Consider the following 27,017-nt stretch of genomic DNA (forward strand, 5'->3'; position numbering starts at 1 on the left):
TTTGACTCTTAATCCTGCTCTTTCTATTTATATCACTGTCTTAGATAAATTCGTATATGGCATGCTTGTTATGTTTGCAGAAGCTAGTAGATCCTAGCTAATTAGTTGGATGACAGAATAAAAGAAGAGAATTTGCCTTCCCACATTCCTTTACCACATTGGGGAAAAAAAGGAAAAACAAAGCCCTGGTAGCAGATATACACAATTAAGCAAAACTAATTTCCACTTTGACTGTGTCCAAAAATGTATGTATGTATTCTGTGTGTTGTCTGTCACATCAGAAAAGGTGCTGTGCTCTATGAGCAAAGCAGAATTGAAATAGCTCAAGAGAAACGAAAGATACGCAAACTTAGAGAACACACCCCAAAGGTTCACGCAGACTATTTGTGCTTGACCTGTGGTAGAACATTCTGACCTCGTATTGGTCTGATCAGCCACAGTCGGATACACTGAAACTTAATTCTAGCATAGTGATGTCATTTTGGTCCTCTTTGAAAACGAAGGACAACAACAACAACAGTGTTTAACATACACAGGCCTACAATTACTTATTGACAGAAAAACTTAAATGAGATATAGTAATTTATAAAAATGATAATATTATAATAGTATTTATATAGCACTTTTTAAGGTTTGCAAAATGCTTTGCAAATATTATCTCATTTTATCTTACTCATTTAGGAGGTAAAGACAAAGCCAGCCCTTGAAGTTTTTCAGTACTGCTGAACTAGCATTTCACATTTTACCACATCTCTGTAATGTTCAAACAATTCCCTCCAGTTCTTCTAGCCAGCCAGGCAAGGGACTCGTACTCCTTCTGGTAGTCATCCTCTTCCATGTTGTCATAACATATGATCATAAGCATAATCTCCATGGGACCACAGGAGCTGATTCTAAGAACCAATGGGTTGAGTTAGCTATTGTCCTATATCTCCTTTCTCTTTCATAGCCAAACTCCTTGAGGCCATCAACAATTGGTGCCTCCACTTTCTTTCCTCTCACTCTCTTAACCCTACAGTCTGATCATTCAACTGAAAATGTTCTCTCCAAATCCCATATGATAGGTGTGAGGTTGTACCTAAGAGTTGTTTTAATTTGCCTGTCTCTAATCAGTAGTGATTTAGAGCATTTTTCATATGATTGTAGATAGCTTTGATTTCCTCTTCTGAAAACTGCAGTTAGGGAATGAATCTTATATTTATAAATTTGACTCAGTTCTGTACTCAGGATATATTTGAGAAGTCAGGTTTTTAACAGAGAAACTTGTGATAAAATGTTTTTGATACTGCTTCTTTGTCTGTGGTACTTTTTAGCAAAATGTAGTTTCTCTGATTATCCCTTTTAATTAGGTCTGTTTTTGCTTTTGCTTTCTCTGAGATTATGATTGCTACCCCTACCTGTTTTTAGGTCAACTGAAGTGTATTAGATTCTTCTTCAGCCTTTTAATTCTGTATGTGTCTTTCTGTTTTAAGTTTGTCTCTTATAAACATCATATTGTTAGATTCTGGTTTCTTATTCATTCTGCTATCTGCTTTCATTTTATGGGTAAGCTCATCCCATTCATATTCACAGTTATGATTACTGTGTATTTTCTCCCATCTCATTTTCTTCTGTTTCTTCTCTTTTTATTCTGTCTCTCTTGAAGAGTCAATTTTTCTTTTGACTACTTCCTCCTTTAATTTTTTTTTTATTCTCCCACCTTTTCTTATCTCCTCCTCCTCCTCCTCCTCCTATTTCCCTATTGGGTAAGTTATATTTCTATAAACAACAGAGTTTGTATAGATATTCTTTCCTCTTTGAAGCAATTTTGATCAGTGAGATTTAAGCATTGTCTGCTACCCTAACCGTGATTTTCTCCTCCACAGTAAAAGCTCTTCCTTGCTTCCTTTTTAATGTGAGGAAACTTTCCCCACTGTACGTCTCCCTTCCCCCTTCTCCCCAGCGCATTCCACTTTCTCGCTGCTTCACTTTTTTTTTTTTGGAGACCATTCCAACACATTTGACACACATCCATGCTGTCTTGTGATCCTTCTGATTACTCTTTCATGTTTACCTTTTTGTACTTCTCTTGAGTCTTATATTTGAAAGTCAGATTTTCTGTTTACTTCTAGTCTTTTCATCAGGAATACTTGAAAGTCCTCTATTTCCTTAAATGTAAATTTTTCCCCCTGAAAGATTATGCTCAGTTTGGGTAGGTTATTCTTGGTTGTAATCCTAGCTTCTTTGCCTTCTGGAATATTGTATTCCAAGCCCTCCTGTTCTTTAACGTGAAAGCTGCTAAATATTGTCTGATCCTGACTATGGCTCCTTGAAATGTTTTTTCTTTAACCTGTGAGCTCTGGAATTTGTCTGTAATATTCCTAGAAGTTTTCTTTTTGGGTTCTTTTCAGATGATCAGTGGATTCTTTCAACTTTTATCTTACTCTCTGGATTTAAAATACCGGAGTAGTTTTCCTTCATAATTTCTTGAAATATGATGCCCAGGCTCTTTCTCTGATCATGGCTTTCAGGTAGTCCAGTAATTCTTAAGGTATCTTTCCTTGATCTGTTTTCCAGGTCAGTTTTTCTGATAAGATAGTTCACATTTTCTTCTATTTTTTTTCATTCTTTTGATTTTGTTTTATTGTTTCTTGATGTCTCATGGGGTCATTAGCTTTAACTTGTCAAATTCTAATTTTTAAGGAATCATTTTCGTCAGTGAATTTTTGTACCTCTGTTTGTTCTATTCTACTTGTTAAAGAGTTTTTTCCTTCAGTGAGTTCTTGTGCCTCTTTTATACCATTAGGCCAATTTTGTTTTTTAAGGTTTTATTTTCTTCAGTACTTTTTGTGCCTCCCTGGTACCATAATAGCTTTTTTTTTTGTTTGCTTATTTTTCCAGCCTGTTTCTTGACTTTAAACTTTATGTTAAAGCTGGGCTCTCCTCACTTCGGGATTGGGAGGTACTTTCCCAAGTTTCAGTCTTTTTTTGTGTTGCCGTTTTCAGAGCTTGTTCTAGGGATCTGCAAGTATTTGGTGCTTACAAGGTAGTGTGATCCTGGGAAAGGTGTGGTTACTGTTTTCTGGTCTTTACCAAGGAAGGGCTGCTGGTCCCCTGCAGCCACAAATACTAGTGCTCCTCTTTGCCTTGCAACTATGAGCAGGGCCCCTGTTCCCTCTTACCATATCTGTACTGAGAGCTACCAAAGCTGCTGTTGCTGTTGTTCTGTGTATGGATTCTGAATAGTCCTCCACATTGGTGTCACAAATTTCTTCTGCCAACCTCCTGAGTTTTATTAGGGTGGAAAAATATTTCTCTCTGACCTTTTACTAGCTCTGCTGTTTCAAAATTTGATTTGAGGCATTATTTTACAGTTGTTTGGAAGGGAATGTTGAGAGAGTTCAGCTGGCTTGCCTCTAATCCACCATCTTGACTTTTCCTTCGGGTGTTATTGTTTGATTATAGTTTGATGTCATACTATAATGAAAGGACTCCAATATAGAGTCACTGAGGCTAAATGTCCTAAAAAGCCCATAGAGGCATAGAGGCAAACCATAAAAGGTTATCCCTTCCATATCATGGGGGTTAGGGGCAAGATCTGGAAAATCTGTGTAAATTTTTTGACCTTCCCTTCATATCAGAGAAGTCTGAATTATTATAATATTAAAAGATAAAATATGTTGACATTATACAATAGTACACATATTTTATGTATTTCTTGAGTTTCTGAACTTTTTCTGTGTTGTCTGATGGCCTTCAAATGTCATCTGCAGCTTCTGCAAAACTCCCCTAAAATTCCCATTTAATTTCTTATGCCAACCCATGATATATCAAAACCATGATGGGTAAAGTCATGATGTGAAAGGGATAACTGTAGTTCTATTTTTCCACTCTTAACTCTCTATCAGATAAGATAGATAAGGCTTGTAGCTTTTTGATTGGATGAACTCGACCTTCTTACAGGGACCTTGAATTATTCCTCTTTTTCTGCCTTAGTTAATATTAGACCCCCCTACTATTTTGTTTCTGATAAAGAAACTCCTCCTACCAGAGCTTTATCTTTGTATTGATAAGGGAACCAAAGAACTTTTCCACCACATCTAGATCTAGTTAGAAATGCCTCTTGTTACACCCAGCACTGATTACTACTGACTTACATCTGGCACTGATAACATTCTTAGGTTATATAATCTTACCACCTGAACCCCATCTTTGAATTTCTTCCCTGACACATGTCTTGTCTCTTTGTGACCCCCTGAGTTTCTTGCATCCTTGGGAATGAACCTTTTTTTGTTTATATTGCCATATAGGGTTTATATGTTTTGCACCACATATAAAGTTTGTTGGGGCAGTTAGGTGGTGCAGTGGATAGAGCAGTGGCCCTGGAATCAGGAGGACCTGAGTTCAAATGTGACCTCAGATACATAACACTCACTAACTGTGTGACTCTGGGCAAGTCACTTAACCCCAATTGCCTCACCAAAAAAAAAAAAAAGAATAAAGTTTGTGATTGTGTCATTTCCTGAGTACAGATTTTCTAGAAATTCCTTAATCCAAGTATATGCTTTAATCAAAGCTAAATGAGAGGCTAAATAAAACAGAATTCTAGGCATAAATGGGTTAAAGTTTCTAAGGATTGGTTTCTGATCTGGGCAGCATTGGCTACCTGGTGAGAAGATGGTTGTTGAGTGAAAAGAAATGGTGCTAGAACCTAGGCCTAGTTATATAGTATATGATTGAGGCATCCCCCAGTTAGGAATTTGGGGATGGGTATGAGTTATTGGATACCTTCAGGTTTCTCTGCTATTTTACTTTTATCTATTATGTTCCGTAGTGACTAAATATCTAGGAATAGTCACTGTAAACCCTGATACACAAACCCTAGGATCTTCCATGCTAAAGTATATCATTAAGTTTTTGTTTTTGTTTTGTTTTGTTTTGTTTTTTAGTGTAGATAATTCCCTCTATAATTTGTTCATGCCTTCTCATTCTGAGCTGTATGTGGTTATGTTTTTTCATCAATCTTCCACGATACATCCTCTCATTGTGCTGAAGGTCTTTTTCTAGGTCCTGGATTCTAATGGAGCAATTAGGCTGTCAGTTTTCTCCCATTCTGTTCAAGTTATCAGCCTGCCTCCTTTTGTGATACCATCCTTCATTGCTAGTTTTCTCACATATGTCATTATTGGAATTTGTTGCCATTTAATTCTACTCATCAGGAATTTCTCCATAGTCCTTTAGGCTACCAGAAATTTTGATACCTGAGTCAAATGTTTTTGTCTTTAAAAGATGGATTTTTGTATCAGGCAATAGTTTGAAATCATTAAAAGTACTTTAGTTTCCCACGTTCAATGCAACATAGTCCAGCTACACTGCTTGTCCCAGAAATGTATACAGATGTGCTAATTCAGTAGTCTGGCCATCCAGGTTATTCGTGGCATGTCAGTCATCAGTACAATAAGCATTTTTTTATCCCCTTAGCTTTTCCTTTATTAATACTTAGGCCTGTGGCTTTTGAGTAATCTTGGCAGTCAGTTCAATATCTGGTTGAATAAGATGGGTTAAGGCCGCTTCATCAAGTGAGAGAGAGGTGAAGGAGGGAAGAGTGGCAGAAGGCACCTGAGTGATAGGAGATGAGGAAGAGGGGAAAAGAGGAAGTTCACAGAGAGTAGCCTCATTTTTTTTCCCTAGAAAATATGAGGCAAGAATCTCAGCTGAGAGGGGAGAAGTAGGGGTAGCCAAGGGAAGGATGAGGTTTGGAAGAACTGCTGTGGAGAGTGGGATTTTTTAAAAAATGTAGAAAATCCTGTGTCAAGGCAAGGAGGTGGGAATAAGGCCGGTTTGGCAGGAATGTAGGTTATGTGAACAGAAGTAAAGTGTAATAAGCCTGGAAAAGTGATCTGAAATAAGATTGCAAAGGGTTTTTTTTTTTAACAGGAACAATTTATTTGACTTTGACATCTAGAATCTATAAGAAACTTCTTGCAAACTTGTAAGAGCAACCAATATCCAGAATTGTAAAAGTAAAGCACATTTTTAACACCCCCCCCAAAAAGAATAACAAATTTTAAATGTGAAACATTCAATATCCTTATTGAGCAGAATATTATCGAATAACCATTTGGGGCCTCTTCACACAGTTCCTCCTTGTTGCTGTTTTTTTCCCCTACCTTTGTCAAATCCTTAAGAGTTTTCTTAAATGGAAAAAGAGATGTTTGTTTCATAAAGTAAAGATAACACTTATTGGAAGGGTCAGGGGAGCCATAAACCAGACATTATGAATTAATGAAAAAGCATTTATTGAACTCCTATTTCTGCTAAGTTCCAAGTACTGTGCTCAGCACTGGGGATAGCAACTAGAGAAAGATAGTCTATGGTCAAGTTCATACTTGGGTGGAAGACAACACATTAGAGTTCAGCTGTTGGGCAAATGAAAAGACTTTTCAGAGTCCTAAGTCCTAAAAGTCATAAGAATGCACCAAAAGAGCAGATTGCATGGCCCAGGCAGGCATCTTTAGATTGTCAATAGTTGAGATGATAGTGGGGAACTGTAGGGTATACAAGCAGGCCAGGTGGTAAAGGTAGGAAATTCTTAGAAAGTGTCAGGGCAAATGGGCTAGGTTTGTTTCACATTCTGTCGTACCTGAAGGAAAGTTTAGTGACTCCCTTTAACTGAAGTCATACGAGCAGTCTAGCAGTCTGGATTGGTTTCTGGGTGGTCTGGGGCAAGAGTTGAGCAAGTCAAAGTTCATTTGGATCTGAAAGAGATAAGGATATCTGCCTTTCTTTTATTAGTAGTACATGTGAACAGTTTTATAGTTGCATGTAGTATATATTTCTTTTTTGTTGTATTATTAAAAAATTAAAATAGCACATAGAAAAACCAAAAAAGCATATGAAGAAAATGACCAGAGTTAGCCATGAAATACAGCTCCGAGACAAGGGGGAAAAATTAAAGAGAAAATGATTTGGAGATTATATTGCAGCAGTAAACAGAATGACACTTTCAATTCACTGTTGGTTGAGTCTTCTCACTTCTTTCTAGTTGCTTCTGTGGCTGATCTTTGAGTTTCAGCATTGCCTTCAGCTTTTGAACAAGCAGAAACATATTTCCACTCAACATTCATGTCCTGAGTCACATTATCCAGCTTAGTGAGGTGGTCTCTGTGGACAATGTCTTTATTTTGTCTTGTTTTCCAGCCATTTTCTTTCTAGTTATTAATCCAGCCATTCCTACGTTTGGTGACAAGTTGGTTATTTTGCACACAATGAGTTTCTCAATGTGTTGAGCCTTTGCTTGCTCAATCCCTTTGGCAGCTGCTTCTGATGATGCCGTTTGGTTTGTCTGTCATTCAGAATGTGTCCCACTTATATTTAGATCATGGTCTGGTCCCCAGTAGACACCAGTACCTCTTTTGGCTCTTCTCTTCCATTATTTTTGCAGGCATCCTTGACGTACACAGTGTTAGGGTCTGATACCTAGTGTGGTGGCCTGTACTGACTTCCACAGCCTCTAGTTTGTCAACCATAGGCATAGCTCCATGAGCCCTGAGGATTGTGTTTCCAACTCATCTCCAGTCGTAGGTAATCAATGCCAGGCTTGGGGCTCAGCTAATAAGTGCCACTGTACACTGCCAGACAGGGTGATCTCTGAAGGTGCAGTGGAGGAGGTGGGACTTTGGAATTGCTTTTGGGAGAAGGGTGTGTTGAAAGGAAAATTTGTCATTTGGGTTTTCACTCTGATTAATGAGGCAAAACTCAGAACAAAGAGAATTATCTGAGGTGAAATTTGAACTCAGGTTCTCCTTACTCTAGGTCTGGTGTTCTCTCCACTTAAACAAAAACCGTTAAACATACATTTCTATGCTATTGTTGTTAAGTAAAGTCAAGGTAGCAACACATTGACAGGTTTTAAATGCCAGAGGAGTGTATATTTTGTTCTATAGACAATAGGGAGCCACCAAAGGTTTTTAAACTGGGTCATGATATTTCTTCCTGTATGCATGTTTTCTCTTGTTTGATTGATCCGTCATTTACACAGTTGCCAAAGTGATATTCTTAAAACATAGGAAGATCATGTTGGTAGCTGTGTGGAAGATAGAAGGGAGAGGGAAGACACCTGAGGTAGGGAATCCAATTAGGAGATTATTGCAGTTATTTAGCCAAGAGTTAATAAAGGCCTTAATTAAGTTATGAGTGTAGGGAAGGGAGGGAATGGATAAGATGCTATGGAGGTAGCATAGAAGTGTATGTTTAATGGTTTTTGTTTAATGGAGAGAACACCAGACCTAGAGTAAGGAGAACTTGAGTTCAGATTTCACCTCAGATACTTACTAGTAGTAGTGTGACCCTGGGCAAGTCACTTAACCCTGTTTGCCTCAGTTTCCTCATCTGTAAAATGAGGTGCAGAAGGAAATGTAAAACCACTCCAGTATCCTTGCCAAGAAAACCCCAGCTATGATCACAAAGATCTGGATATGACTGAAACGAATGAACAGCAACAACAAAAAAAGTACATGATGTTTCTTTTTTCCTCTAACAAAGGGATGTGGAAGACAAGCTAGACGGGAATGCTAACTGTGGATGACAAGGTCAGGAACCTAAAAGATTGAAACCCACTAGGATGTGGGGCCAGATGGAGTTTAATAAGAATAAATGTAAAGTGCTACACTTGTACTTAAAAAAAATCATCATGAGTATGAGAGAGCGGAGGTATGCCTTGATAGTAGTTTGTCTTAAAAATACCTGGGAGTTTTAATCCAGTAATTTATATTGTTGGGAGGATAACTTGAAGGTATTTATAAAAGCAAACAGAAAAGGCTATCCTTCTAAGATTTTCATATCTGCATTATTTGTAATTGTAGAAAGTTAGAAGCAACCAAACATTAAGTTTTGGCGTATTGATATTGTACTATAATAAATTAGATAAACAAATATGAAGAATATGAAGAAATATGAAAAGACTGCTTTCTCTTTGGAATAGTGTAGGATGGAAAAACAGAATAACCAGAATGAATACTCACTGACTGTATAAAATAAAAAGTGAATGAGATAAGATGAATGAGGCTTAGAGGGAGTGACTGAAAAGTTATCACGTTTTTTGTATTCAGTTTCATTTATTAAGTTGTAAATGGTTGAAAAGAATTTAATTGGCTATATTGATGTTTAATAGGTAATTTGTAAATGTAGAACTCATGCTTATTTTTCAAGAGAAAAAATTATATTAGAGGCCTTGTTGCTTCTTCATCTGAACTCTTGAATCATATTCATTGAAGTTGCTGTGTTGAGTAGAGAGGCCTAGAATATATTATGAGTGCCAGAATGTATTGTCCTTAGATTCATTACGTTATAGTTTTCAATAGGGAACACTTTTACTTAAATAATGGAGAAATGGTTATATGCATATAATGCCTGAATATTTCCAATACTTCAGTTCTTCTATCTTTTTTGACTGTGGAGAAGCTTTATGTTATGCTAAATGAAAATTAACCTAACCCTTCAGGGTAACATTTTAACATTCAAACTTGGTCCAGTCACCACATTTCTTTCTAATTCTAAATACATTTCTGTGTCTTCTGGAGGGAAGATTGAAAGTTTTGATACTGAAAGTTCTAGAAGCTGAGGTTTTAATTTTCTTTGTGAAGTGTGTACTTAGAGAATATCATTCTAGATATAACAGAACTTGTGGAAATCCATCTGTAAGACACTGAAATTTCTACTTGTCATCTCTGTCAGTGTTTTATTCTATCTATGATTTTAGGTTTATGTATTGGACTGACTGGGGCGAAGTTCCAAAGATAGAACGTGCTGGGATGGATGGATCAAGTCGTTACATCATAATAAACACGGACATTTACTGGCCAAATGGATTGACTTTGGATTATGAGGAAGAAAAACTTTATTGGGCAGATGCGAAACTTAATTTTATCCACAAATCAAATCTGGATGGAACTAATCGGTAAGAATGTTTTTTTCAAATATTATAATACTTGTTTTTATTTTTAACTCTTAAAATTATTCAAAGAAGCAAGGATAAGAAAACTTGGTGGGGAGAAAGTATGTTTTGGGAAACTACGCAAAGGAAGGATTGACTTTTAATTTTATTCTTTGTTGGGAGGTGGCAGGCCAGAGTTTGGTGTATCCCTCAAGCTTCAAAGACTGATGGGAATTGGAACCCCCAGTCTCTGTAGCTTTTGGGGCAGATGAACTGCTTTAGTATCCTATCCTTTGTCCATCTCTTTTTGTTACCTCATTTCGCCTTTGTCTTACATCTACATTGATGTTGATGATAATTATATTTAAATAGCACTGTGAAGTTTGTAGAAATTTCTAGTGCTTTACATATATTTTTTCATTTTAGCCTCACAAAAGCCTTATGAGATAAGTACTATAGTAATTATCATCTCCATTTTAAAGATGAGAAAAGTAAGGCTATGAGAACTTAAGTTACAGCCATGAAGTGTTAGAATTGTTGAATGTAGTAAAGGCTCACTGCTGATGACAACTGGCCCATAGAGATGATTGGGAGTAGGAACTAAGGGCTAAAAGTATAGTGAATGTGCAAGTTATGGGATGCAATAAAGGGGAGTGGATGAACAGCTATATTTGGAGTCAGAAACCCTGTAATCAAATCCTGGCTTAATTTAATAATTCGCTAAGTCATTTGACCTTTCAGGTTTCAATTGCCTCATCTAAAAAGTGAGAGAGATGGACTAAATGACCTCTAAAGTCCCTTCTAGTCCTAAATCTTAGAACCCTGAGATTATTAGTGACTATTATAGGTGATTGCAGTGTTTCAGGCAGTGTTTCGAATATTCCTAATCTTGTTTTTTTTTCAATATTGAAGAGGATAAAATTAATAAAAATGTATAGATAATCTTTAAATTTGCTTCTCTCTTGTTTGAGTTCAATACCTGACTCAAAATTTCTCTTCCCTGCCTCACTCCTGCTCTTATACTAAGGGACTTTAACATAAATATTGACATTCCTTTAAATACTCTGTCCTCCCAGTCTTTCAGTCTACTCACTCCCAAGACCTATTGTTCCATTCTACTTCAGTTACACTCAGGCTTGGCCACACTTTGATCATGTCATCACCCACAGTCAATCAACAAGCATTTATTAAAGCTTGTTAATTGTGCCAGAGACTGTACTGAGCATTAGGAATACTGGGAAAGGGCAAAAAAACCTCAGGGTGCTCATATTCTAATGGAATAGTTTTATTAATAACTGTACATAAAAAGTAGGTGGAATCCCTATTACTGTAGAGGGCGACACCATCCTCCCATTCTCTCAGACCCACAATCTCAGAGTCATCCTCAACTCCTCATCTCTCAGCTGCTTATTTCTAGTCTTTTGCTGAGGCCTATCTGTTTCATCAAATATTCCCCCTTCTTTTTTCTGTCACTACCACCACTCTGGTGTAGGCCCTCATTGCTTCACAACTGAACTATTGCAGTAGCCTGCTGGTGGGTCTGCCTGCCTCAAGTCTATCCCCACTTCAATCCATCCTCCATCACCCACCAAAGTGCAGGTCTGATTATGTCACTCCCTGCTAAACTCCAGTGGTTCTCTATTGCATCCAGGATCAAATAAAAAAAATCCTCTTCTTGATATTCAAAGATATTCATAGACTAGCTCCCTCCTACCTTTCTAGACTTTCTTATACATTACTCACTAGTAGGTACTCTTTGATTCAGTTATATTGACCTCCTGGCTGTTCCATGAACAAGACACTTAAGGTCTCAGCTCCAGGCATTTTTTTCGGTCTCCCCTGCCTCTCCCTCCTTATCTTTGCCTGCTGACTTCCCTGGCTTCCTGTAAGTCGCACTGCAGGGGAAACTTTTCAATCCATTTCAATTTTAGTGCTTTCCCTCTGTTAATTATTCCCTATTTTTCCTGTATATAGCTTGTTTTGCATATACTAGTTTGTTATCTCCCTAATTAAATTGAGCTTCTTGAGGGCAAGGAACTGTCTTCTCCCTCTTTTTGTATCCCTAGAGCTTAGCAAAGTACCTAGCACATAGTAAGCAATTAATATATGTTTATTTATTGATTGAGGATAATCTTAGACGGTACTAGCAACAGTAGAGATTGGGAAGAGCTTCCTGAGCTGAGCCTTAAGGGAATCCAGGAGACAGAAGTAAAGAAGGAGAACATTCAAGACAATGTAAAACATGAGGTTGGAAGATATAGTGTGAGGGACAACAAGTAAGTCCGTGTAGCTAGATCATTGAATTTATGAAGGGGTACAAAGCATAAAAAGATAGAAAGGATGGAAGGGCCCAGCCAGGTCATGAAAGGCTTTAAATGCCAAATAACATGTTTCGTATTTAATTTTGGAAGTAGTAGGGAGCCCCTGGAGCTTATTGAGTAGGGTGAGAAGTGTGATGTGGTTAGATTCATGTTTTAGGAAAATCATTTTGGTAGCTAAACAGAGGATGGATAAAAATTGGAGAAACTTGACAAGGGAGACCAGTTAGAAAGAAGACTTAACTGTGGTACGAATAAAAGATGATGAAGGCTTGTAGTATAGCGTGTCTGAATTGAAAGGGACATATGCAAGAGATATTGTGAAGACAGAAACACAAGTTTTGAGAACAGATTGGATATGTGGAGTGAGTTCAAGATAATACTGTTGTTCATGTGACTTGAGAGTCCCAGTAACAATGGGAGAAAAAGGTCTCAGTGGCAGAGCTGTCCAGAGTCCTGGCCACAGTAAAGGATGGATCCTGAGTGGCATCTAGGCAGCCCAAATCACAGAAGGACAGCAGTAGCCAGGGCCAAACAATTCTTAGAGAAATAAAGGCCTGGTCTTGGCCAGGCCTGAACAGCTAAAAAAAGAATGGTAAAGAGAAATGATACCGTAGAACAGAAAGTGATAATCCTTATCTAAGTACTGTGAATTCTGTGAAAATTAAAAATAGCCCAAACATAAAACAGCAACTCAATGAAACCAAAAGAAATAATAAAATCAAAGGTGGGGGAAAAAAACTCAGAAGAGGGGCAACTAGGTGGCGCAGTGGATAGAGCACTGGCCCTGGAGTTAGGAGAACCTGGAGTGAAATCTGGCCTCAAACACATGATACTTACTAGCTGTGTGACCCTAGGCAGGTCACTTAACCCCAGTGGTGTCACAAAAAAACCCCCAAGAAAACGTAAGCTATAAAATATCAAAAACAGCTGATTTGGAAAATAGCTCAAGGAGAGATGATCTAAGAATTATTAGATTATCTGAAAATCATGACCAAAAATCCCCACCTAGATATAATATTTTATGAAATTATAAATGAAAACTGCCCAGAAATCTTAGAATCAGAGGGCAAAATAAAAAAAGAAGTAAACCAGTGGTTAACTCTTGAAAAGAAATCCCAAATTGATCACTTAGCCAAGGGAGGAAAGAACAGAGTCCAGGTCTGAGTAGTGATGATGGATTAGAAGAATCAAAGGTAGACAGTGATGAGTAATCAAATAACTAAATCTTGAGCCTGTACTATCCCAAGTTTTCTGTGTACTTTCAGCCTATAAAAACTCCTGTTTTTCAATTAGAGGAAAAATTAATTTTTATTCTGCTGTTATTAAGTATCAATTAGAGGTTTACTTATTTAAGAAAATTAGAGATATCAAGGGAATGTTTCATGCAAAAAGGGAATGATAAAGGACGAAAATGATAGGAACTTGAGAGAAGCAGACAAGATTAAGAAGAGGTGGCGAGAATATGCAAGAACTGTACGAGAAAGATCTTAACATCACCGATAACTATGATGGTGTGGTTGCTGATCGTAGAGCCATACATCTGGGAGAATGAAGTCAAATGGGCCTCAGGAAGCATTGCTAACAGGCTAGTAGAAGTGATGGAATTCCAGCTGAGCTATTTAAAATCCTGAAAGATGATAATGTTAAAATGCTGCACTCCGTGTGACAGTAAATTTGGAAAACTCAACAGTGGCTACTGGATTGGAAAAGATCAGTTTATATCTCAACCCTAAAGAAGGGCAATGCCAAAGAACATTCAGATTACTGAATAGGCTATTCCCCGGAAGGTCAGATAGTGAAGCTGAAGCGTAAATATGTTGGCCACATAATGAGAAGATGGAACTCATTGGAAAAGACTGATGTTGGGAAAGCTTGAAGGCAAAAGGAAAAGGGGATGGCAGAGGATTGAGATGGATAGATAGTGTCATGAAAACAACAAATTTGAACTTGGATAGACTTTTAGAATCAGAGGGCAGAAAGGCTTAGCTTACGATGGTCCAAGGAATCATGTAGAGTCAGCCATTATTGAATGACTGAACAGCAACAAGAGATTTACATTTTTTTTCCAATTCCCTTTACTCTCTAGCTTTTTGCATTTCTAATTTGGATATCACAACTATTCTTGATATAACTTATTTCTACATATTGCTCTTATGAGTTAGGGGAGTGATTTTTCTTTCTAGATTTATTTCTACTGAACTGAAGTCATTGGAAACTTTGATTATTGAATTAAAATTTTTTTCATCATTAAATTTTGTCTTAACTTTAAATGTTTTGGGACTGTATGTGTTCAAATCAGTATATGAACAGGAATTTATATATTTATGAAAATGAAAGTCAAAGACAAATCCCCAAACCAAAGTTTTGAAAACGCTTAAAAAACCCCAAAAACATCTAAAATTGTTCAGCAAAACAATAGCAAAAAGTGATTTTGTTAAAAAAAAAAAAGCAATAGGTTTTAACCTTAATACAGTTCTACTCACATTGTCTTTAACATGTTTTGTTGCTGTTTACTTTTACCTTTGTTTATGTAGTTATAGTCTATGTACGTGTTCATTTGCTATATTCACCTTGTATCACTTTATAACAGTCTTCATGTTTCCTTACATTCTTAATTTTTTGTTCCTTTAAAGTCTAAATTTGTAACTGTTACCTACATTAAAGAGTATGAATTTTTAAAACTCTTTCAGTGTAATAGACTTCCTTTGTAATCCTATGTATTTTATTTTATGCACTTTAAATCATTATTCTGAGGAGTCCATAGACTGCCAGTGGTGTCTATGACACAAAAACCTTAACACATGTCCTAGAAGATAGAGGAGAGACCTATTACTGATTCAGCTAGCCTTTAGTGGAATCCACAGTAGTCAATCAGTCATTCAGTAGGCATTTATCAATCATATCAGGCACTTTATTGGGTACCTTTAATATAAATACAAAGAATGAAACAATTCTTACTCTCAAAGAGTTAACTTTATAGTGGCTAGCCGGTAATCTCTTTTATTCTTCTTCTGAAGGAGTTTGCTTCAGGTGAAAGAATGGAAAGTAATAGGGGAAACTCTGTATTATACTAACTCCCAGGTGAATATTGGTTCAAAGAGTGATTGGAATCATGGGCATTCCCTCTGATCCCTGAAATTGGTGAATCTGGTGCCTGTTGCTCCATTCTCTGGTTCTAGGAATTTGTGATTTCTAGAACCCTTGTGGAGTAAGACCAGATCTACTAACTAGCTGTTGGCAGAAATTCTATTTTAGCTTCTTCATTTTCTGTCTGTTGTAAAGCATGCCTTCATGAAAATGCCTTTTATTTAGCTTATAGATTTTAAACCATATGTAGTAGATAGATTAAAGATATGTTTTTCGTTTTATGTCAGATCTGTGTTACTGTTGCCACGGGAGTTTTGGAGGTAATTTTGGTGAGTGGTTGTATTGTAGTAGTCAAATTATGGTAAAGTAAAAAGATTAAATCATTATTATTATTTTTTTTATATCTTAATAGACAGGCAGTGGTTAGAGGTTCCCTTCCACATCCCTTTGCCTTGACGTTGTTTGAAGACACACTATACTGGACTGACTGGAACACGCATTCCATCTTGGCCTGTAATAAATACACTGGGGAGGGGTTGCGTGAAGTCCATTCTAACATCTTCTCTCCCATGGATATACATGCTTTTAGCCAACAGAGGCAGCCAAATGGTAAGTGAGCTATATTTTTAAACTGTAAGTTGGAACTGTCACAATGTCTGTCTTCTGTGAGAAGTATTTGAAAAGATATCAAAATGTATCTTAAATCAGTGGAGTCAAACTGAAATAGAAATGGGCCACTAAACTGGGCTGCATATTGACTTAGAATATCACATATTAACATTATCTGTGTTCTATTGGATTTTTATTTATTTTGTGAAATATATCTTAATTACACTTTAATTGATTTTCTCCAGCACTCAGGAGATTTGCAGCCTATTGTCTGACCCCTCTGCCTTAGATTTTTCAGCATGATATATTTCTTTCCTTCCTGATCTCTTCTACTACTTACTGCCTTACAAACTCTGTGCCCTATCCCTTCCCCCCACTGTTTTTTTTAAAGGAAAAAAGGGGAGAAGGGAATTGAGATGGCCATAATGCCAAGTTTTTAGTCAGTGATTTTCTTAAGCTATTTCTATTTCTCCTCAGTGTTGAGACATGAAAAAAAAATTTAAGCCAATATTGTTCATGGAAATTTAGGCAGTGAACTTCAGTTAAGTAGTTCATTGAATTACCTACCAGCTTTAACTCTTCCATGATGTGACTGAAAAAAAAATTCTCATTCTTATTCAGTTAACCTTCACAGCCTCCAGCTGTGCTTAGTGGCTTGCTTCCCCTAATTTCCCTTCCCAACCAGTCAGATCTTAGACTGCCGATAGCCACACTGAAAAATTTGGGATTTGGGGCCAGGTCTAAAAGGAGAACAAGAATATGAATGTCTAGGCATGTGCATGTAAATATCTGGGCATTTATCTGAATGTAAGTGACTATATTCCAACACCTAATAGGAAGAAGTTTCGGATGTATATGTTGCTTTGTATTAATGGCACCTCTCCTCTCTCTTTTTGCTTCGAGATTATCAATGTTTGACCATATATTGTGTTGAATATTGCCTCTGGTGTATGATCTGGTGACCATAAAACATAATAGCTTCTTTAAACCTAGAATCTATTGTTTACAATTAAGGGAATTGCATACGGCTGCCAACATGAATTTTTAAATTATTACTATCATTTTACCCATATGACTTGTTCCCCCTTCTCCTCTAATAGAAACTGCAATAGAAACAACAAATTACCCATTCTTATTCCTGGCCTTCTTGTCCCTTAATGACATAACCATTGCTTTCTTCCAGCTCTGAGAACTTTTAGAGTCTTTTTTAATCTATGCTCAATCTCCTTTGTCATTCAGCAATCAAATTCTTTTGTTTTCCTCTAGAAATACCCTTGCCTTCCATATTTTCACCATCACTACATTAATCTAACTTGTCATCACTTCATACCTGAATTTCTCTAACATCTTAGTTGGTCTCCCCGACTCCACTCTCACTCCTATTTTCATTTCATGTAGTCTAATTGATCTTTCTAGAACATGGTATTATCATGGCATTATCCCCTGTTGGAAAAGCACTAATGGTTCCCTCTTACCTATCTTATCAGTTGAAATTCCTGTCTTTCATTACCCTTTGATCTGCCTCTCCTCTACCAATGCAACCTTATTTTCACTATTCCTCAGTATATTTCGGCTTCAGTCAGACTAATTTCCTTGCTATACCACCCAAATTTCTACCTCCATGCTTTTTTTCATGCTCTCTTTCTCACCTGAAGTGTTTCCCTTACTTGCTTCACTTCCTTTTTAACTATTACTATTCTGCTTATCTTTCAAGATTCAGTTCATTTCATCTCTTCAGTGATGCCCTCCTGATTATTTCCCCACACTATACAACTTTGTAATTCTAGTCTACCTGGTATTTGAAATTTGTTTTGTATGTGCTGTTCCTTAACTAGATTGTTAACATGTCTTCTGTTTTTCTTGTGTTGTTCACAGTGCTGAGCTGAGCACCAAGTCTGTGCTGAAAAAAACACTTGATTAATTAATTCTTTTCCTACACAGAACAGTTATTCACAGAATAGTGTTACCTTTGTCTGTCCAAATGACAAAAGATTATTCTTGATTATTAATATTAATCCATGTGATTTATATCTGACAGCTACAAACCCATGTGGAGTTGATAATGGTGGTTGCTCCCACTTGTGTCTGATGTCTCCAGTCAAGCCTTTTTATCAGTGTGCCTGTCCAACTGGAGTGAAACTCCTTGAGAATGGGAAAACCTGCAAAGATGGTAAGGAAATGGCTTCTTAGAAGAACTTTGAATTGGCAGTTGGGATTTCCTGTGCCATTTTCTCCCTTTTCCTATATTCAGTGCTATACCTTGCAGTGTCTCTTGCATGATTGAGTCACTTTAATCTCTGTCTTAAGATAAAGATGTCTTTTTTAAAGAAAAAAGAAAAGAAAAAAGATAATGATGCCTTTTTTTAGCAGGTCTGTTTTTATTATTTTGTGACAGCATTTAAAGATACTTAGAATTTTTTTGAGATGAATGATCTGCTGTTGCTGTTTTCCAATTCTAATTAGCTATAATATCAGGCAAATTACAGCGGAAATTACTTTTGCTTCTTAAGAAAAATACTCAAAATAGGTGTTCCTTAAGGTCTGTTTTCATGAAAAAAGGTTTCTTTTTTAATAGAGAATGTTTGTAGTACTGATATGATTTTTGATAAATGCTTCTTGAAGGTTTCTTATAAATTTCCATGTCAGTTGGCTTTGTTTGTATGGATGCTTTTGCATTGTTCAAGGACTTGAAGACAAAACTTTAAATCTGACTGTGATGCTGCTTTAGCTAACTGTAGCTTAGAATCTCCTAAAAATTTTAATGGTATCTTTGGTTTTTATATCACTTTCATATCCCAGTATATTTTTCCTCCCTCCCTTCAGTCAGAGCTATCCCTGTAACAAAGAATAAAAAGAGGGGCAGCTAGGTGGCACAGTGGATAAAGCACCAGCCCTGGATTCAGGAGGACCTGAGTTCAAATCCAGCCTCAGACACCTAACACTTACTAGCTGTGTGACCCTGGGCAAGTCACTTAACCCCGTTGCCTAACCAAAAAAAAAAACAAAAACAAAAACAAAAAAAAGAATAAAGAGAGAAACTTACTTAGAATCTTTATTTTTAATATCACTGTTGATTTTGGGCCATTTTCAAAAACTTTTAAAAACGTGTAATTTTCCCACATTCTGCACAGTAATAGCTCAAGTTTAAATGAGGTTAGAAGTTGGCATCCCTTGATCAAATGAAGGTCTAGGACAGAGTCCTCAGGCGGGTCCACAGGTTTCCAGGTAGGGAAAAGAAGAGAAATGAGCATAGAAGACCAAGAAGAGAGTTTGAGCAGGTAAAAACTGAGAATATGAAGAGAAAAAAGCTTTTAAGTTTTAGTGTACTAAAGCAGCCATAATTGTCACTTACTTAATTTGCTCTTCTCCCCTCATACTTTGATGGTTCCAAAGAAAGCATAATTTACAGGAATTTATAGGAAAAGAGGATTATGGGTTTTTTATTTGGAGATTCTGGATATCTGGCTAAGGGAATGTGTAGAAACCGGTACTACTATCTTCCTCTTTCTCCATCCTTCTCAGTATTGTTCTTAATCCCTCACGCTCATGGAAACCTGTTTTGGGTCTTCTTGGTCTCCTTTGGGATGTAAGGGAGAGCCCTTGACAGGTTATGTGAGGGTTTTTTCCTCTTCTAACTTTAAAAAGCTCAGGCCTTTATTGAGGAGTACATCAGTGGGGATTTGCTGGCAAGGAGGTCATGGAATGGGATGGATAAAATTGTATTTATTTGCAACATGTTTGTAATGATTTGGCATTGATAAGTGATTCTTGTAGCCAAAGGTGAATTGGCTGAGTCTGGTCAAATAGTTTCCATGGTGAACAATATTTTTCATTTCAGTTTGTAACAAAGGGTTTTTGTAGTGGTACTTTTTTGTTTTTTAAAAAATGTAGCACAACTTTAGGAAGAGTTTATCTTAATATTTGTAATTTGTCGATTCACTTACTGTAGAGTATTTATTTTTTGCTGTATTTCATATATGTGACTTGGCATGCCCTGACATTAGTGTTCAGTTTTTAATCACCTTTCCAAAGTCAACAATGCCTCCCTCCTCCTTTTCCCTCCTTTGCTTGCAAAAGTTTGAGCCTGGTTTATTTTGAAGTTGAGCAGAGCCTTGAACTGAAAATGGGTCAGTGAAGAATACCAAGGTCTTTTCTTCTCTATTGCAGTCTTCTGATGTTGCTTTTGATTTTATGTAGTTACTTGGGCTTAATTCTGTTTTGTCCAATTAAAATTAATGACACTAACACAGAACAAATATGACATATCTTAGTAAACATCACTCCTTTTGTTGGTAAAGGTGAATTTAACTCAAGTCCTAATTTGAGGATGGTTTTTGTGTCCCAGTCCACAGGGTCTCATATCCTAGTCCCAGTTAGTCTTTTCAGCAGCGAAAGCTGCCAACATTAAAGACTGTATTCCAGATTTAATGAGACCTGTTGATTTGTTGTTTTCAGTGAATGCATTCTCTGTCTCTCTGAGCAGCATCTCTCACTGGACCATGTTGCTTCCCCTTCATATCCTCTTCTCAAACCATCATAAGCACCTTCAACTACAAGTGTTTTTTTTCCTTCTGGTCCCCAAAAAGTTGTGATGTCTAATATGGTAATTTAAAATTTTCTCTTCAGTATTCTAGGACCAAGGTTCAAGTTGTTTTTGTAATTATTCTTTCTAGGAGCAACTGAGTTATTGCTTTTAGCCCGAAGGACAGACTTGAGGCGGATTTCCTTGGATACGCCAGACTTTACAGATATTGTTCTACAGCTAGAAGACATCCGCCATGCAATTGCCATAGACTATGATCCTTTGGAAGGATACATCTACTGGACTGATGATGAAGTGAGAGCTATACGTCGATCTTTCATAGATGGATCTGGCAGTCAGTTTGTGGTGACAGCTCAAATTGCTCACCCTGATGGCATTGCAGTGGATTGGGTTGCAAGGAACCTTTATTGGACAGACACAGGCACTGACCGAATAGAGGTGACGAGGCTCAATGGAACTATGAGAAAGATTTTGATTTCAGAGGACTTGGAGGAACCCCGAGCTATAGTGCTGGACCCAATGGTTGGGTAAGAACCTGCTGCTGCTAGTCAGTTTCCCTATCTTGTTGCTTATTTTAATTTTTCTCAAAAAAATGTTGTTGGGACAAAATGGGATAGATTGGCAGCAAATAAACAGTGGTATTTTAATAAATTCTTTATTGGCTATCCATTCTCCATGTTGTATTGGTTAGAGTAGAATTCTTAGGTTAAATAGTTTCATTTCCCAGAATATATTGCATACCTTTCTTTCTTAAATTAGTTCCATGTTTGCTGGCTTCTGGTATTAGTTTCACGTTTTCTACTATGACCGTAAAAAATGTGGGATGAAATTATTTTCTCCCCCATAGATTTAATTTTCATAACTTTCCCAGAGTACCCAAAGCCATGTTTATGATATGTCCTATACCTTATTTTTATTATTTAGTGAATGAATTATTTTTTCCCTTGGTCAATATTGCCAGTTTATTTGATGTTATTTTGGAGGATGAGATAGTTTCAAATAAATAGTATAAACCAATATAATGTGCTTGTTATTTTAGTCTGGGAAACAATTTTTTAAAAATTTTCCAGCTTCTAAAAAATTTTCCCCATTTAATATACCTACTCACTAACATTATTTGTGTAATGAACATGTTTGTCGAGTGCTAACTGTATGAAAAGACTATACTTGTACACATAGACACATCCTAACTTTCAAAGAGTTTACAGTCTTACAGTACAATATAATTGGTTCATTCTTATATTCACTCTTAGGAAAGAGGCATTGATGTGTTGTAATGCTGGTTTGAATAAAACATCTCAGCAATTAAAATTCCAGGTAGTTACAAGAGGAAAGTAGGACTGTAGGAAACACTTATTTTGAGAATTCAGTTTTTTATCAGAGTCTGTGACTGGAATGTTAATTTTGGTAATGACTAGATAATGTATTGAACATCTAGGAAAATGCACATTAAACAGTAAGAAACAAGTTGGACAATGTGACCTGAGTAAATAATAGAATTTTAGAATTGGAAGGGACTTAAGAGATTAGCTACTAGTAAATGCTATTTGAATTTAAGTTCTTCTGCCAGTTCTTTTACTAGTTACAATGAGTTATATATTCCTGTATTAAGAATTTAGTCTGTTTTATAAATCCCTAGTGTTTTTTCCTTGGTAGATATTTTCTGATTATACCAGTGGCATTTTGGAAGAGGATATAAACACTGAGATCTCTGAAGGGATAATTAATTTTAAATCCATGTTCTGTGTATTTCTATAGGTATATGTATTGGACAGATTGGGGAGAGATCCCCAAAATTGAGCGAGCAGCTTTGGATGGGTCTGATCGAGTAGTTTTGGTGAATACGTCTCTTGGTTGGCCAAATGGTTTAGCTCTGGATTATGATGAAGATAAAATATACTGGGGAGATGCCAAAACAGACAAGATTGAGGTTTGTTTCCAAATTTTTCCACTTTAAACCAGTTTTATAGTAGTTTTTAAAGTAGATAAATACTTAATGAATTAGTGAGTCCACTCCTGATTTTCCAGAGTATCTGGAGTGATTGTCATGAAGATGTCTTTGAAGAGGCAGGATTCTCAGGGTAATAGACATATGTAGTTATCCCTTAGGTTCAAAACTCCAGCTTCACAAATACAGAATGGGGAACATGTTCTAGAAAAATGTTACTATGAAAGATATCTGGAGGTTTAGTGGATTATGTGCTTAATATGAACCACTAGACCTAAAGAGATATCCTGAGTGCCAAAAAAGCTAATGTTTTCCAAGGCTGTATTAAATCTTACAGGGTTCTAGATGGCCTAAAGTAATGGAAGTAAGAGTTTTCTCTTCTCTACTTTGCTTTGGTCAGACCACATTTGGTGTACTTCATAGAATTCTATTTACCATATTTTAACAAAGACAGGTGGGAGCATGTCCAAAGAGGATCATCAGTATAGTAAGAGGGCCATAAGATATAAAAGGATCTATTGGAAGGAACTGGAGATATTTAGCCAAGAGGAGCAAAGAGTTGGGAAGGAATCAAGTGAGTAAGGAGTGACAGAAAAGTTGTCTTCAAGCACTTGAAGGGTTGTCATGTTAAGGGAGGGACTAGACTTATAGTTGGGCCCACAGTGTACAGCTAGGAGAAAGAAGTAAAAGTTTCAGAGACAGATTTTGGTTTGATAAAATTAAAAAAAAAAAAAGCAACTTACTAAGAGAGCCTTTTACAAGTAGAATGGGCCTCCCCAGGAGGAAGTGGGATCCCCTGTGCTGTAGTTCTTTAAGCAGAAGCTGGATGACTACTTGTTGAAGATGTTGTAGAGAGACTTCTTATTCAGATAGGATGTAGCATAGATGGCTTCTGAAGTCCCTTCTTAGATGGCTGTAATTCTTCCTTAGCACATCATCCTTAGCTCCCTGTGGCATTTGAGAAACTAAATGTTCACTGATTTTTATTTTCTTTAAAGTTCAAATTTTTTTTTTGTTTACAAACTCCAGGTTGTCTGGTAACAATTTCTGTAAAAGCTAGCACCTAGCAGTGTAACATGCAGGTTTTAGGCAAGCAATTGATGTCACATTGTCTTAAATTTTTGAATATTTGAAGTAAGAACTATATCGGAGGAGCCAGCAGTATCATATTGACTTTTTTAAGGAGACCAAAACCAACATAAACATATATTTAAAGAATTTGTTGCAACTTAATATGAATTCATTAAATCAATTTTAAAATATTTTTAGGTCTTAGGAGGAAGAATAGTTTAGAGCAAAATATTTACAAAATCATAGAACCAGCTTTGAAAATGAGAATACTATTATGCTGAAGATGGAAAAATCTTTTAAAGTGGATCCTTACATTTAAATAAATGTCCTTTTAACATGTTCCTGTTGAATATTCTGTGACAGAATTTTATAAATTTATTTCAACAAATTTTAGGCAACTCATATATTTTAGGTGAGCAGTTGAGTGGCATAGTAGATAGAGCACCAGACCTGGAGTCAGGAAGACCTGAGTTCAAATTTGGCCTCAGACACTTATTAGTATGTGATCCTGAGCAAGTCATTAATTCTGCCTCTGTTTCATCATCTGTCACGTTTCACTGTGATGTTTCATTGATTTTTGTTTATTGAAATGGGTGGCAGTTATAGTGAAGAGGGCTACTTAATGACTTCAGGTTTTATATTTCATTTCTTTTTTTCTGTTACTGCTGCCAAACATGTCTACCAGCCATAGATAAGAGGATTCGGCCATTATTTTGGTCTAGTTGTCTTTATTACTTAATCCCTTCTCTTTAAGGGAAGCATTGTCCATATTGGTCGTACTGAATCTAAACACATCTAATAAAACTTCTGTGAAACAGAGAGGCTGCTTGGTTTCAAGAAGTTTTGAAGAGGATATGATGAATATTAAAAGCTTGACATCTAGTAAGTGTTCTATTTCATATTGAAATTATGAAATTGTAGGGTGACATTTTCTGGTGATGATAGCTTTCTGTAATTCAAGGGTGGGTAACCTGCGGCCACATATGCCCTCTTATTCCTCAAGTGGGGCCTTTTGCCTGAATCCAAACTTTGTTCTGTGAAGTTAGATTCAGTCAAAGGGCTTTACTTTGAGGACCTAGAGGACCTTGTGTAGGAGGCTGCAGGTTTCCCACCGCTGCGTCTAATCTATTAGTACCCTAAGAAGGAAATTTGTTTCCTGAGCATGCAGATTTTTGAAAAACATATTATTTGCTTGAGATTCTTAGCCCATGTATTTTAAAAGTCTACATATGTACAAGGACCTTTTGAGTCTTCCTAATTTCAATATATTCATAGATTTATCTGCTTTCAAAATTTGTGAGAAAGCTTTTGTTTCCGTAACAAATATACAAAAGTATTGTCTTATAAATTAGTGTCAGCTTATCTCTAGTTCCTTAAAATACTTTGAGTGTTTGTAGCATTTGACTGGTTATTGAGATAGTTGACTTTAATGTATCTGCATCTTAACTTTTGTGCTATCTGCTCTGTGACACATGTATTAAAAAAAAATCTTAGCATACATCCTGTAGAGTCAGTAAGTTTCATTGTTTAGTTGATAAAACAGCAAAATATTTGGTTGATTTGTAAGACTTAGTTGAACTGTTAATGTGGATCTGTCATACAACTTTTTATGTAATTATTATTGTAAGTATACCTTAATGTTAATTGGATTTATTCACTCATATTTGAAAGCTACCTGTTGATATATCCTCTTAGCAAATTATTTTGCCCATTGTGACTATCTTGTAATTATAAAACTTGAGATTTGGAAATAGTAATTGTATTGTCCAACTCTAGCCATGATTCCCACTACAATATTTCTGACAAATTGCCATCCATCCCCTCCAGTGGGCGGAAAGTCTCCACTGCCTGAGACAACCTATTCCATTTTGGACAGCTGTAATTGCTAGAAAATTTTCCCTGACATCAAACCAAAATTGTTTCTTTTAAACTTCTACCCATTACTACTGTTTCTGCCTATTGAGGCTAAACAGAATAAGAACAAAAATATTTGGAGAAAACCTTTTTCTCCCCCTGAGTTTTCTCTTTCCAAGCTGAACATCTTTATTTCATAGCATCATAGGATCAAAAAATCTTAGGTCTGGAGCTGGAATGGCCCTTGGAGGCCATGTCTTCCAGTTATCTCATTTTACAGTTGAGGAAACTGAAGTCCAAGCATGATCAGTGGCTTGCCCAAGGTTGTACAAGAAATGTTTTAGAGGTGGGATGAGATGTTACAACCAGTGCTCTTTTCATTCTGTCATGCTTCAACCTATTTTCCTGTGACATGAACTCAAGATCTCACAATTCTGGTTGCTTCTTTCTCCTTGTTCTCCAGCTTATCAATGCCTGGACCATGACAGTATACATCTCCTTATTCCTGGAAGATATACCTCTCCTTGCTCTAGTAGCTTAGTAGCCCTTTCACAAGAGGCTCATCTGGCATGACCTGTTCTTTTTGAAGCCACACTGACTCTGTAATTATCACTTCCTTTTCCAGATGTTCATTAACTCTTTAACAGTCTGTTCTAGCATTTTACCAGAATTGAAGTTAAGCTTTCTGGCCTATAGTTTTCAGATGGTTCTTTTTGTAAAATCAGGACATTTCCTCTTTTCTTATCCTTCTACGCTTATACTTATTTCTGAGGGTTTTCCAGTGTTCCATACAGTGGTTTCATAGTCATATCTCCAGTTCTTTCTGTACTGTAGGGAATAGATAGTTCATCTGGGACAGGTGACTTGACTTGCGCTTATCGATAGTGACTAGACCCTCTCTTATTATCCTTATTAATCTTGGGTGTCGACTCCCTGGTAGCCATTTTTATTTTGTTATCTCCAATGCAGAGATTATTCTCTTTAGTAGAGAAAATAGAAGCAAAGTAAGACTTTGTCCCTCATCAGATATTATTGACCTGTCCATCCCAAGTGATTCTGTCTTATTGTTAACTCTCCTCTTTTCCCTAGTATGGCTCAAAATCTTTTTTATTTTTCTTAGTTTCCCTCCCTAGGCTCAGCTCATTCTGAACTTTATTGCTTAGTGCTTCTTTTCATAGTATTGTGCCATGTTCATATAAACATCTTCTGTTATTTTCTATACGTATCATTTGTCTTTTCTGTACATATCATTTAGAAATCTAAGTTGGTTGTTAAGTTCCCTGTTAATTCACAATTGCATCTTTGGATTATAACTTCCACTTTGCTTGTTCTCTGGAATTGTTTGTGCCTTTAGAGTCTGATTCTTGAGAGTGCCCTGTCCTACCTAGGCTGACTTCCCTAATAGAATTGTGGTCCATATCATTCCTCTGAACCTAATGAAATGTCAGACTTAGCTTGGCTTTCTTTTTCTATCACAAACTTTAGGAGGTTGTGGTTACTTTTTCCCCATGATGTTTTCATTATTTCTACCTAGCATCTAATTCTTCTTTCTTAGTGAAAATCAGATTCAGTGTAAAAAATTCCCTGCTTCCTTGACCTTTTGAAGGATGAGATTATTAAGGCAAGTCAGGAAGTGATTAACTACACTGCTTCCCAGCATACGTCAAGATA

The 27,017-nt window shown here is 36.6% G+C and overlaps 1 protein-coding gene across 2 annotated transcripts in view; it reads left to right on the forward strand.

Annotated features, from left to right (window-relative positions):
- The window catches only part of LRP6 (LDL receptor related protein 6), a 126,433-nt gene that overhangs the window by 35,830 nt on the left and 63,586 nt on the right, over positions 1–27,017 (forward strand). For both annotated transcript variants that reach the window (XM_021001525.2, XM_021001526.2), the window contains exons 3-7: positions 9,740–9,937; positions 15,734–15,930; positions 17,969–18,100; positions 20,604–21,000; positions 22,232–22,403. In XM_021001525.2, coding sequence (XP_020857184.1) covers positions 9,740–9,937; positions 15,734–15,930; positions 17,969–18,100; positions 20,604–21,000; positions 22,232–22,403 — 1,096 coding nt within the window. The remainder of the gene's footprint in view (positions 1–9,739; positions 9,938–15,733; positions 15,931–17,968; positions 18,101–20,603; positions 21,001–22,231; positions 22,404–27,017) is intronic.

Source organism: Phascolarctos cinereus, unplaced genomic scaffold (assembly GCF_003287225.1).
Source record: "Phascolarctos cinereus isolate Bilbo 61053 unplaced genomic scaffold, phaCin_HiC Scaffold_1;HRSCAF=81, whole genome shotgun sequence".
NCBI classification, from domain to species: domain Eukaryota; kingdom Metazoa; phylum Chordata; class Mammalia; order Diprotodontia; family Phascolarctidae; genus Phascolarctos; species Phascolarctos cinereus.